This window comes from Balaenoptera musculus, chromosome 1 (assembly GCF_009873245.2).
Source record: "Balaenoptera musculus isolate JJ_BM4_2016_0621 chromosome 1, mBalMus1.pri.v3, whole genome shotgun sequence".
NCBI classification, from domain to species: Eukaryota; Metazoa; Chordata; class Mammalia; order Artiodactyla; family Balaenopteridae; genus Balaenoptera; species Balaenoptera musculus.
Window position 1 is genome coordinate 32,848,678 of NC_045785.1, and position 13,820 is coordinate 32,862,497.

Here is a 13,820-nt window from a genome sequence, read left to right on the forward strand (position 1 = left end):
TTATGTTCAATATCCCACTGGATATCTCCACTTGGGTAACTCATAGTCACCTCAAAGTCAGTGTGTCCAAAACTCAATTTTTCTATAAAATCTGTATTCCTTAATCCAGGAAGTGGTATCACCATCCAATTCTCCAGTTTAAACTTCTCCCTCTCATCCATCACCTTTCCCAATCAGTCACCAGGTCCTATACATTCTGTTTAGGATCTCTTCAGTTTATATTCTCTGCTCTATTCCCGTTGTCAGTACTTTAATCAGGCTCTTAGCATTTCCTAACTAACTGCTTAAATAGATTCCCAAATATTTTTTCTATATCTAATCTGGACTCATCTCTCTATCGTCTCCACTGCTGCTAGAGTGGTCACACTAAAACATATAACTAATCAAATTATTGCTTGAAATCCCTCAATGGTTTCTTATAACTTGAAGCTAAATGTCAGATTCCTTAATAGAATACTTGGTATAGAGCACTGCCTATTTTTCTAGTAGTGGCTCCCAAATTTCCCCCCAAGCGTACTTCTCTCCAGCCATAAACATCTTATGGTCCTCAAAATATTCCATGCTATTTCCTGGTTTCTGGTCATCAACTATGCTATTTTTTTCCTCCTTCTGCCTAACTTCTTTGTTAGCTCCTACTCATCCTCCCAGATTTAGTTTGTGTCACATCTTCAGGGAATACTACACAAAATTTATGAAGTTTTGGATGAACACTTGAAGTCTTGGCTGAATTTACTAAATAAATATCTAGGCCTTATCCTACAGGATTTTTGACTAGACAGTGATAGCAAGGGATTTTAATTTTATAAAATTACTCTGGAATCACTATGGAGGACCATGGCTCAACATGAAGTAATAGCCAGGGCTATTCAACTTCAATTTGCTTCACACTGTTGCTTGCTACACTTCCTTCTTTTCTTACCCTTGCTACCATGGGTTTGCACCTAAAAAAAAAAAAAAAAAATCATCTAATCCTTGCCTCAGGCTCTGTTTTCTTGAAGACTCTGGTTAAGACAAGCACACAGCCCCAGTTTGAGTAATCAGGGCCAATTGGACAATTTCAGGACTTATCTTTGAGGTATTAGGGAATGGACTTCCTTTTTTTCCACTGGACACAAATCTGGAAGACTGTGGCCCTGGAAGCTACTGGCAGTGGAAGAGGAGGAAGACTGCCTATAAATGCAAAAACACAGAGGAAATAGATCCAAGAAATGGAGAGAGAAGACTCAGTTCTGGTCTCACTGTTTGACATCTGGATCAAGCCTCACCTGAAGCTAGAGCTCCTGGGTTTTCAAACTGATAAATGAATAAACCCTAATTGATTCAAGAGTTCAAATGTCCTACATCTGAGGCTGCCTGTTTTAGCAGAAGCATGGCCCAGTCTTACATCCTTAACTCATTCCCAGCTCCCCCAACTTCCTAGCTTAGGGCTACCTTTTCTGGCTTCTCCAACTAAGCAATGCCCTTTTCAATTACCAGAAACTGGTGTTTGGCTAAAGAGAGGCTGACCTTAATACAGGGAAGAGAAGATTCTCAAATACAGAATATCGTCAGTGGGTTTCTCTTAAGCATATAAAAATTATGTCAATAATTGTTCTAGCACCTGTAAGGAACACAAACTTGAGCAAGATAAATTCCCTGCCCTTAGGTCTGATGCTCAAGAGCAGTACTGTCCAAGAGAAATATAATGTGAGCCACAACACAAATGCGAACCACATAAATAATTTAAAATGTTCTACCAGCCACATTAATACAATAAAAAGAAGTAAAATTAATTTTAAAAATATATTCCATTTGATACAATATATCCAAATATTACTATTTCAACATGTAATCAATATAAAAGTTATTAGTGAGTTAACTTTTTTTTTTTTTACTAAATCTTCAAAATACAGTATTTTATAGTTACAGCAGATGTCATTTTGGACTAGCCACATTTCAAATGCTTAAGAGCCACACGTACCTAGTGGCTACTGTGTTGGACAGCAAAGGTCTCGAGAGCATTCACATACATAAACACTTTTATCATATAAACACTTCAATGGAAGACTGTGATCAGTGTGATTAAGAGGTACAAATTCTACCCTCTGAAAGAGTAAGGAAAGTAAGATGGAAAGAGGAAAACAGACAATTTGTGTCTAACAGTATTTCCCATATTACAGATATCCCTGGAGGTGGAGGAACTAAATCAAAGGCTTTTGTACACAGATGGACCTTAAATGCCCCGACTTCTTATGATAGCCTTTTGGGGAAAGGGTAACATTTTCTGAAATTTGAGAATGAAAGCTTTGGGGAACATCGTCCTGCTATCTTGGAAATTTCTTTTCCCCACAGCATGATCATTTCTGAATCGCTTCTGCTTCACTCCACCAATCAGCATTGCCCCCTCAAACTCCGTTTGAAGATAACAGGTCCATGTGTGAAAGGGTTGAGGAGGGGCTTTCGTGCATTGGGAATTGCATCCTGGTGAAGGAAAGTTATACTTGGGAGGAGGCAGAAACCTCCAGCCTCAATACAGCTATGCCCACCCATATTTCACTTGATGTGTAAGACTTCCCTCAGCTTTCGTATTTCCAAGAACAAGGACGTTTTCCTACACAACCACAAAATCATTTCCACACTCAGGATATTGATAATTGATTGATACTATTATCTAACATGTGTCGCATTTAAATTCCCCCAACTGACCCAAAATCTCCTTTGTAGTTTTCTTTTTTATTTAACTTTTTTTTTTTTTTGGCCGTGCTGCGCTGCTTGCGGAATCTTAGTTCCCTGACCAGCGATTGAACCCAGGCGAGGGCAGTGAAAGCACTGGTCCACCAGGGAACTCCCAACATTTTTGTATTTTTAAAAAAGAAATCGGGGAATTCCCTGGCAGTCCGGTAGTTAGGACTCGCTTTCACTGCTGGTGCTGGGGTTCAATCCCTGGTGGGGACACTAAGATCTGCAAGCTGCGAGGCCCATAAATAAGTAAGTAAATAGATAAATAAATAAGTAAATAAATAAAATCTTTCCCTATTCTGAAGTCCAAAATGTATTTAGGTTTTTAATCCTCCTGGAATTGATATTTGTGATGAAGTGACACAAGGGGTCTCATTTTATATTTTTTTTCATAAGGATACCCTATTGTCTCAGAACCTTCATTGAAAAAACCATCTTTTTTTCTCCATTGCAATGCGATGCCACCTTTGTCACAAATCGTTTCCAAATATGTGATGACTGTTAAAAAAAAAAAAAAGCAATAATTGTCATAAAAGTCAGACTAGTGGTTTCCTCAGGAAGGAGGCATGGGAGTGTATTTGGGAAGGGCACAACACTATTTTTGCTCTACATGATGACATGTCTGTTCAATAATTATTATACTTACCTTTCTATTTCAGAATATAATTGTGTTATATTTCCCAATAAAAGGGTTAATTAAAAAGTAAGCAAATAGAAAAAAAGAAATACATTGATGAGACGAGCGTCAGCATCTTTGAAAAGTGAGTTCGTGGTTGTTCTCTCAGCTGGGAAAGCTGGTGCGAGGTGCAAAGAAAGGCGTACAGAACCCAAGGTGGCAAAGCGCAGACGCAGCGCTAACGGGCAGAGGCCAAGGGCACCGCGGAAAGGGATATGCCCAGACCTTTCTCCTACACTGGCTTGGCAGTAGCCGGGAGCCGCCAGGGTGGAGCTTCTTGGTCAAGTGACGGCGCAGTTCCGTCCCGAATGAACTCACACGCACAGCCAGCGGCCCACAAAGACGACCTCCGCAGAGGCGGACCCGCATCAGGACCCTCCTCCGCCCCGCAGCGAGTGGGATTCGCGTCTGAGCCGCAGACGCGCGAAGACTAAGCGGCGCAGCTGAGGCCTCCGGGAGGGGGCGGACCTTGGGCAGCCGCTGGGCATTCTGGGCCTGGTGTCCAGGCGGCTTTTGTGAGAAGCGCGAAACCAGAGGTCCTCTCCCTGACTTGCACTTGCGCGTCCGGGGAAAGGGTCCGGGAGCGGTTCCGAGGCCGCGACGGGGCCGGTGGAGTCCGGGGTTCCGAGGCATATCCCAGGTTAGGGGAAGGCCGGCGAATGCGGGTGGCGGGCTGAGGGGCTGAGTTTTGGAACCCAGGGATCTGTCCCCGCGGGTGCCGCGTCCCCCCAACCCCCTTTCTGGGTGGGAACGGCTCCGGGGCAGCGGCTTATCTCGTCTGCTCCTGTGGGTTCAGGACCTTTCGATCTTGGAAGACCCTGCTGTCGGCTGGGACCCCTTCCCTAGTCCAGCAATCCGTTGCTCTCTCCTCCAGGACACTGTAGGGAGGTGCTCAGTAAACTTTCGGGCAAGCATGCAACTCCCCGGGAGACAGTGGTTTTGGGACCGGTGGGAAGGTCCCCGCTGAAGGCAGACTTTCTTGGAGCCCACAAGTCCGGGCTGCACCGAACAAGTCAGGATGTTGAGCGTGAAGGCAGAGGCACTGCCGCAGGCAGCAGGAACCCATCAGAGGGGAAAAACATCTGATCTGAGGTCTCTGCCCGAGCTTCTGGGCCGAAGTTGGGGCTGGAAGAGGAAACTGCTCTCGGTGCTCCTGGGGGACCTTCGTTATTACTGACCCTTTTACTTGCAGGGAGCAGGGATTGGATCAAGTAACTGCATCCAGGGTATGGGCAAAACGAAGAAGTCACGGAGAATTTGCCCTCGGAGCGAGGCAAGTGTTACGTAGGATCTGGGGTGGGCAACAGTGTGCAGTGTGGATCAGAGAAGAGGAAACGCCGCAATGTGAGGGACTGGTCAGGTGAGAAAGGACCAAAAGTCTCTGTTCTAGCAAGGCCCAGAGTTGCTAATCTGGATTCTCCGATTGCAGACCTGGTCTTTCAGAGCTCTTTCCTCCTCCCCCAGCCTTGTCATTTCAGCATTCTGCCTTTCCTGTGAGGAGGAAGATCAGCCAAGTCCCAGGTGAGTAGAAGTTTCTTCTCTCCTAAAATTTAATTTGTCAGAGGGAATAGGTGTACTATCTCATCTCTCCCTTGAGAAGGAGGAGATCCACATTTGTTGTGTGCCAGTGTGTGTACTTTGTCATCACTCAGTTGTCTGGGTAGCTGAGTATGGTTGGAAGGAGTACTCTAATTTTAAAGATGTGTCAGTAGCCTCAGGAAAACTGAACACTTGCCCAAGAATACTCATAAGGCAAGTAGCATACTAAATACTATTGACCTACTCAGGTTCAGAATCCAGATCTGTAGGACCCCCAGACTCTTGACAGCATACTGGTGTTTCCCAAACATCTCATTCACTTACCAACTATTTCTACCATACCTATGTACCACATGTATTGTTAGTCTCATATTTTTAATTTTTTACTTACATTTATTTAAAAAATCAAACTTGTGCTGAGAAACACTACATATGAAATTATGCATTTGAAGAACACTCTAAGCTTTATATTTATTCTAAGATGCTGATCCATGTACCATGTAAAATCATCTCCTGTCAAAAAGGTACAAACTGAATTTTGGGACACAGTGCACTGCATCATGCCCTTGCCTGGATTTTTTCTGCATAGGGAAGTCCAAGCAACACATTGAGTCTAAATTGTCCATCCCCATTGTATTGTTTTTTCCTTTTAGGTAAATAATCCCACAAAGAATGCTCTCCTTTTGTGTCTTCTTCTTTTTTTTTTTAATATAAATTTATTTATTTATTTATTTTTGGCTGTGTTGGGTCTTGTTGCTGTGCGTGGGTTTTCTCTAATTGCGGTGAGCGGGGCTACACTTCGTTGCGGTGTGTGGGCTTCTCATTGCGGTGGCTTCTCTTGTTGCAGAGCACAGGCTCTAGGTGCGCGGGCTTCAGTAGATGCAGCCTGTGAGCTCAGTAGTTGTGGCTCGTGGGCTCTAGAGCGCAGGCTCAGTAGTTGGGGCGCATGGGCGTAGTTGCTCCGTGGCATGTGGGATCTTCCTGGACCAGGGCTCGAACCCGTGTCCCTTGCACTGGCAGGGGGATTCTTCACCACTGCACCTCCAGGGAAGTCCCTTGTGTCTTCTTTACAAACATTTCACTTACCTATTAAGAGCTACCCTGTTTTGAGTGTTGTATGTAAAACAAGTAGGAAGTCCATACATTTCAGGAGCTTACGCTCTCTTTGGGGAATTAATAGATACGTATGAAATAATTGAAACCAGTACTGTCCAATAGAACTTTGTGTGACAGGGAAGTGTTCTATATCTGTGCCTTATAATGTGGTACCCACCAACCACATGTAGTTACTGAGCACTTGAAATGTGCCTAATTTTATTTAATTTTAATTAAATTTAAATAGCTGCATGTGACTGTTGGCTACATATTGGATAGCCCAGAACTGGATATTTGAAGTAAACTATTTTCAAGGTCAGTTGATTGGATTTAGTGCCCTCCCCTGCAGAGGGGTGGGGGTAGGGGGCAACCCGAAGTATACATGTTAATTGCCATTTAATTTTTGTTTCTTGGTGGAGGGTAAAGATTCTCTCCCAGTTTCAGGGACTTCAGAGTCCAAATAACGTTACTCATTTTGAAACTATCATCATCTAAGGCACATTTATACTTTAAGACACTTGTGCAAACGTGCAGCTTCTGTGTTTTATTACTGTTGAAGTATCCTATAAAGCAATAACTTTATAGGATATACCCAGAAGTCTTAGCATTGTATTACTTTGGTTCATTGCAGATAACTTGTTTTCCAGCTATCTGTGTTTTCCTTCATTAGGGACATTTAGACTATTTAAAAATTAGTTAAGTACAATGATAACTAATATTAATACCATTTTCAAGGTATCAGTGTTAAGTTTTCAACATGGGAGTTGGTACATACGGCTCTTTCATTGCTCCTTAGAGTAGCAAGGAGGAAGCTTCGCTCATAGTTTTTACCTCAATCAGCTTCCATTCTGTGTCAAGTTATTTTCCTGTCACCCAAAGTCAAAATACTAGTGGGCTGCTCATACCTTGTTTTGTTTTTTGTTTTTTTGGGTTTTTTTGTATGCAGGGTTAGATATGTGAAGTAAGAAGGAAGGCTTAAAAAGAGTATCTTCACAAGATAATTTGCCTAGTTTCTTTTTTTTTAATATTTTAATTTTATTGGAGTATAGTTTTTTTTTTTACATTTATTTATTTATTTGTTTGGTTGCACTGGGTCTTAGTTGCAGCAGGTGGGCTCCTTAGTTGTGGCTCGCCAGCTCCTTAGTTGTGGCATGCAAACTCTTAGTTGCAGCATGCATATGGGATCTAGTTTCCTGACCAGGGATTGAACCCGGGCCCCCTGCATTGGGAGCGCAGAGTCTTAACCACTGCACCATCAGGGAAGTCCCTTTATTGGAGTATAGTTGATTTACAATGTTCTGTTAGTTTCAGGTGTACGGTAAAGTGATTCATATACATATACATATATTCATTCTTTTTTAGATTCTTTTCTCATATAGGTTATCACAGAATATTGGGTAGAGTTCCCTGTGCTATACAGTAGGTCCTTGTTGGTTATCTAAATATCTTATATATAGTAGTGTACATGTGCTCACCCCAAGCTCCTGATTTATCCCTCCCCCCTACTAGTTTCTTTTTTTCTGACCAGGGATTGAACCTGGCCCACGGCAGTGAAAGCCCAGAGTCCTAACCACTAGGCCACCAGGGAACTCCCCTAGTTTCTTAAGATTAAAAATACTTGAGAGACAAAACAATCAAACATAATGTATGGTCTTTGTTTCCTGGTTTAACGAAAAGCTATCCAAATGTTTTTTAGGGCAGCTGAGGAAATTTGAATATGGACTGGAGTATTAGGGAATTATTAATTGTGGTAGATATGATAATATTGTAGTTAATGTAGGAGGCTTCTTTGGAAATGTATGTGAAGCATTTGTATTTGAAGCATGATGATGTCTGTAATTTACTTTAAAATAGTTAGGCTAAAAAAAAAGCACCTGAAAGAAGCAAACACAGCAACATGTCAACAGTTATTTATCTAGATTGTGTTCATTGTTCTATTCTGTCTCCTGTGCTTGTGAAATTGTTTGCTGTAAAAAGGGAGAGTATTTGTCCCTCAGTAGAGTAGTGAGATATTGGGTGTGAAGCACTTGGCTCAGTGTCTAGCATGCAATAACTGTGCAATAAATATTCACTATTATTTATAGCAAAATACAGTAATATTTTAAGAGTTTTCACTTACATAGTTTCCATCATAAGCTAATTTCTTGTGGAGGGAGAAAATAAACTTAGTGGGAAACACCAATTTCTATAGTGTTAGGAGGAATTTATACAGTCAGTAAAGGTAAAGTAAAACCCACCAAGAGCTTTTTCTTCTTGTCATTTTCTTAATATATCTCAAACACAAAAAACAACTGATTTCCACATGTTGCTGTGAATATCCTCTCTCGTTACTTCATGCTATTACTTCATGAGTAGATCTATTTGTATTTATCTGTAGTTAGTCTTTGAATTTTGCCGCACTACGTTTCTGAGAACTACATTTAAAAGCAGTCACTGTAGAGCTGATTCTGCTCAAGGAACAGTTTGTTATTGAGGTTTATTTTCCTAGTCAAGGACTTTGTATCAAAAGAATTGTAGAAGTGGTCCATGGTAAACTGGCAAACATTGCTCCAACATTTACAGTGATCTACATTCTCTTAAAAAATGAAATAATGTCCCAAGTCAGTAGAATTTTGAAGGAAAAAAGGCAAACCTCTAATTTCCTTTTAAATGAAGAAACTGAGGACAAAGTAGGTGATTTGCTTAAAGTCACACATGGTATGTTAATACCAGATTCAGTAATAAAACTTAAGTTTTATTTTGCACTTAAAAATTTTTGCCAAGTATTCATATATGGATGATACAATGAGTCTTATTGTTGTAAATTGTACCCGTAGTACAACTCTATAGCATTACTAATTGGTCATAAATAAATAAGCATCTTTAAAGACTGTGTATAAATAATTAGTCATGATTCTTTTTTACCTCATTGGAATTTGAAAGTGCTTTTGAGAAATTTTTCATTTGGGTAATGCATTTCTTTAACATGATATGCACGGCCTTTGCCCAATCCAGAGCTGTGCCATGGCAGAGACTAGGGAAGAGGAGACGGTGTCAGCAGAGGCCTCAGGGTTCTCAGACTTGAGTGACTCAGAGTTTCTGGACCTGGAGGATACACAAGAGTCAAGTACTTCACCTAACAAGCCTGGCCCTTCTTCTGAACTCCCTGGGAAGGATGGCAAGCTCATAAGCTTACCAAAGTGGAAAAGAGGATTGGATGTCTCGTCACCTATGGAACGATTCCATCTTAAATATTTGTATGTCACTGACCTGTCTACTCAGAACTGGTGCGAACAGCAAATGGTATATGGGAAGGAGCTTCCTGGTTTCTTGACACCTGAGAAGTCAGCTGTTTTGGACACTGGTGCCAGCATCCACCTAGCTAGAGAACTAGAAGTTCATGATCTTGTGACTGTCCCCATCACCTCTAAAGAAGATGCTTGGGCAGTTAAGTTTCTGAACATATTATCAATGATTCCTACCCTGCAGTCAGAAGGGCGCATCAGAGAGTTTCCAGTGTTTGGAGAAGTGGAGGGTGTGCTCCTTGTTGGAGTGATTGATGAGCTGCACTATACAGCCAGGGGGGAACTGGAACTGGCTGAACTCAAGACACGCAGGCGCCCTGTGCTCCCTCCAGACGCTCAGAAAAAAAAAGACTGTTTTCAGGTCAGCCTGTACAAATATATCTTTGATGCCATGGTACAAGGGAAAGTGACCACTGCTAGCCTAATCCACCACACAAAATTGCATCCAGAAAAGCCACTGGGACCTTCAGTGCTGAGGCATGCCCGGCAGGGAGACTTCTCTGTGAAGTCCTTGGGTGACCTCATGGAGCTGGTCTTCTTGTCTCTAACACTGTCTGACCTCCCAGTTATTGATATCCTGAAGATTGAGTATATCCACCAAGAGACTGCCACTGTGCTGGGTACAGAGATAGTGGCCTTTGAAGAGACGGAGGTGAGAAACAAAGTGCAGCACTATATGGCCTACTGGGTGGGCCACCGAGAGCCTCAAGGGGTTGATGTGGAGGAGGCTTGGAAATGCCGGACATGCAACTATGCAGATATCTGTGAGTGGAGGAAGAGCGGTGGGTTGCCCAACTCCATGCTAGAGCCGCAAGCCAAAAAAGCCAAATGAACGGAAGATAGACTTTCAGGAACTTTGATCTTTCCTGCTCCTAATGTACTCAGCAGAGTGAAAGAGGACCAGTCTCTGAGCTTGACTTCCATGGAGAGTGTTCTTATTTTGGTTCTTTTCATATTTCCTCAGCCTCTTACCACACAAATCCAGGACCAAGGCTCAGGGGTGAGTGGGAGAGATCTGGGATTATACTGTCTCTGGAGCTTCGCCATAGATTGCCAAGAAGACAGATGCTTATCATGGCTGGAGCAAGGTATCCTTCAACAATCTTTGCTTTCCTAAGAAGATTCTTCAGTTTCTTTTAAGTCTCTTCCCTATTTTTTCTCAATCAGGGTTTCTACATTTTATATAATGAAATAAAATGAAACACTGTCCAGGTTGGTTGAACTGGTTTTTTTCATAATCTCAACCCTTCAAAGAGGACCACCAGAATAGTTGTGTGTGCATGTTATTCCAAGCCTTTAAGTACATACATAAACATATTTCTGAAGTAGTGGAATGAGCAGAGCAGGAATTTAAAAGAAGCCTAATACATATGCTCAAAGAAATAAGGAAAAATGAAGCAGGAACAGGAAGTCCTAAAAAATGAAAATAGTAAATATGATATTAATATTTACAAAAGAATGAATACGTGAGTGGAAGCTTGTATTACCTTCAACCCCACAGGTACCCAGCATCTCCTACTCTAAGACCAGAGCATAAGTGATGCCCTGGAATTAGACCTGGACTCTATTCTTTACTAGCTTGGGACCTTGGGAAAGTTTCTAAGCCTTTTCTGAGCCTCAGTTTTCCAATATGGAAAATGGAGTGATGGTAATTATACTCACCTCATAGAGTTATTATGAGGATTAAATGAGATGATGCATGCAAAGAGCTTAGGACAGTACTCGGCACATCAGAATCATTCGATGATTCAGTATATGGATGGCGCTGCTGCTGCTGATAATAATGAAGATAATGTTGATGATAGTGTAAGTTGTTTCTAGTCCTTTGCTTCATTCATCTCTGTTTTTCCATTGAGCAACATTCTCAAATATTTTGGTCTCATATCCTTTGCATGCTTAAAAATTATTGACGATCCCAAAGACATATTGTTTATGTTGGTTTTATCAATGATATTTCCTATAGGTCAAAACTGAGAATCTAAATATATGTTTATTAATTCATTTAAAAATAACAGTAAACCCATATGTTAGCATAAATAAAATATTTTCATTAAAAAATAACTTTTAAAAATTAAAAAAAAAAGAAAAACATAATACATTAAGTAACATGTGACATTCACACACTGTACAATCCAGCAATACCATTCCTGAGTATACGCTAAGAGAAACTCTTATACATGTACAACAGGGAATATTAACAAGAGCTTTGTAACGCTTTCACAATAGCAAAACCTAAACCTAGAAGCTGCCTAGGTGCATATCATTGGAAGAGTAGGGTGATGTGGTACGGCAGCCAAAACACATGAGCTACAATGACATGCAACCATGTGGATGAAAATGAGCACACAATATTAAGTGAAAAAGTAAGTCCCAAAAGGTTACATATGGCATGATACTCTGTTTATAAAGTGAAAAACAGCAAAGTAAAAACATTTTAAGATATTTAAAGATAATGAAGAGGAATCTCAGTGCATCTTAGAGGAATCTCAGTGGAGCCCTTAACTGCAGGCATCTCCAACAAGACCAGGGGAAAGAATGATATGAACATCAGCTGGAAGGAGGAGGCTTATTTATGGACACATTCCTGGAGAATTTGCAAAAGTAGATGGAAGGAGAGGAGTTGGCAGGGGTGGGGTTTCTATATTAACTAGAAGGCCAAGAGCCAGCAGAACACGGTGAATATTGTTAGCATAGCTGCATGTTATACATGAACTGGTAAAACCTGGACATTTATAGGAGTTACAGTAGGCTACCTCTGCAGGCCTTCTGAGCTACACATACTCTTTTCTTATGGACAGTGGGAATCTTGTAATAACTCTTCCCATTTACTGAGGGAGTATTCTGTCCCAGGCACTGTGCTAAGCACTTTTTATGATTAAATCTGTGTATCCATTATTATCCCTGATGAGGGAACCGAAGCTTAGAAGGGTAATAAAACTTGCCCAAGGTCACACAGTTTGGAAGTGGTTGACTCCAGCCTAGATTGTCTGACTGCAGTGCTTATGCTCTTAACTATTACACTGTAAATTTTTCTTGCTGTGTTAAGCTGCCTACACTGTACGTCATTATAGGCCCTAAGAAGTTTGGACTCAAATTTGGGGCATGGTAAACTGAACCTTATGAGATAAATACTATTAAGCTAATAGTCTTCAAAAAAAGAACTTGGGGTTTCCCTGGTGGCGCAGTGGTTGAGAGTCTGCCTGCCAATGCAGGGGACACGGGTTCGAGCCCTTGGTCTGGGAAGATCCCACATGCCGTGGAGCGACTAAGCCCGTGAGCCACAATTACTGAGCCTGCGCGTCTGGAGCCTGTGCTCCGCAACAAGAGAGGCCGCGATGGTGAGAGGTCCGCGCACCGCGATGAAGAGTGGCCCCCACTTGCTGCAGCTAGAGAGAACCCTCGCACAGAAACGAAGACCCAACACAGCCATAAATAAAAAATAAACAAACAAACAAAAAGAATCCCCCATTCTTAAAAAAAAAAAAAGAACTTGCTCAGGCCTCTGTAGCACAATCTTAGTTATATTAGCATCTTTAAGAACAGGAAAAAGAAAATCAGTTGGTTTTAGACAGTGACTAATTTAGTAGAATTTAGTCAGAATTCTGTAATTCAGTAATTCTCTGAGCTCTCAAATCCTTATTTTATTTTATTTTTTAATTTGGCCATGACACAGTCCATTTATTTATTTATTTATTATTTTTAAAAATTTTATTTATTTTTGGCTGCGTTGGGTCTTTGTTGCTGCGCGCTGGCTTTTCTCTAGTTGTGGCGAGTGGGGGCTACTCTTCGTTGCAGAGCATGGGCTTCTCATTGCCATGGCTTCTCTCATTGCGGAGCAGGGGCTCTAGGCATGCGGGCTTCACTAGTTGCAGCATGCGGGCTTAGTAGTTGCGGCGTGTGGGCTCTAGGGTGCAGCCTCAGTAGTCGTGGTACACGGGCTTAGTTGCTCCTTGGTATGTGGGATCTTCCCGGACCAGGGATCGAACCCGTGTCTCCTGCATTGGCAGGCGGATTCTTAACCATTGCACCACCAGGGAAGTCCACAAATCCTTATTTTAAATTAACACCTTTCGGTCATCACTTTATGGTTTCTCACAGAGTAGTTGAGGCATCTGTAGTTGGGATCACCCCAGGATCACTGATGCTGTTCTCTACAAGAGATACTTCCCTGGTTTGCAGCTGCCTCATGTCTAATAATGTCATCTCTCCCATGTATGTATCATACAGTATGATGTGATATGAAGTTGATAAGGTTCTTCAAGATATTTTTATGGATGTATCAACATATATTTATATGAACTCTGCCTAAGGTGTCTGACTCCAAATTATGAATCTCTTGGATGTTTGTTCAGTGAGTGGGTGAATGAAAAGAGATGTCACAACGAAGCTATTTCTTGATTTTAAAAAAAGCAAAAAAACTTGCTTCTTGGGCCAGAGAATGGGCTAAGTACCTAAATTAGGATTAGGTCCAACTGTTCATAATAGAAATTGCCAAAACAATAGTGGTT

At 41.5% G+C, this 13,820-nt stretch overlaps 1 protein-coding gene across 4 annotated transcripts; it reads left to right on the plus strand.

The window, feature by feature from the left end:
* The first annotated feature begins 3,797 nt into the window (after positions 1 to 3,797).
* EXO5 (exonuclease 5) lies at positions 3,798 to 10,525 on the plus strand. 4 transcript variants are annotated; one of them, XM_036839036.1, is made up of 4 exons: positions 3,799 to 4,034; positions 4,587 to 4,667; positions 4,859 to 4,915; positions 9,023 to 10,525. In XM_036839036.1, the coding sequence occupies exon 4, from the start codon at positions 9,032 to 9,034 to the stop codon at positions 10,142 to 10,144; it is 1,113 nt and encodes a 370-aa protein (XP_036694931.1). In that variant the 5' UTR covers positions 3,799 to 4,034; positions 4,587 to 4,667; positions 4,859 to 4,915; positions 9,023 to 9,031; the 3' UTR covers positions 10,145 to 10,525. The 4 variants fall into 4 exon arrangements, with proteins under 4 accessions (XP_036694967.1, XP_036694931.1, XP_036694790.1 ...); XM_036838895.1 differs by having other exon boundaries at positions 4,587 to 4,754; positions 9,023 to 10,524; XM_036838967.1 differs by lacking the exon at positions 3,799 to 4,034 and adding an exon at positions 4,065 to 4,486 and having other exon boundaries at positions 4,587 to 4,754; positions 9,023 to 10,498.
* Positions 10,526 to 13,820: the final 3,295 nt, after the last annotated feature.

What these genes read in the sequence shown, in the direction of transcription:
- EXO5 (XM_036839072.1), top strand. Translation starts at nt 9,032, where the DNA reads ATGGCAGAGACTAGGGAAGAGGAGACGGTGTCAGCAGAGGCCTCAGGG.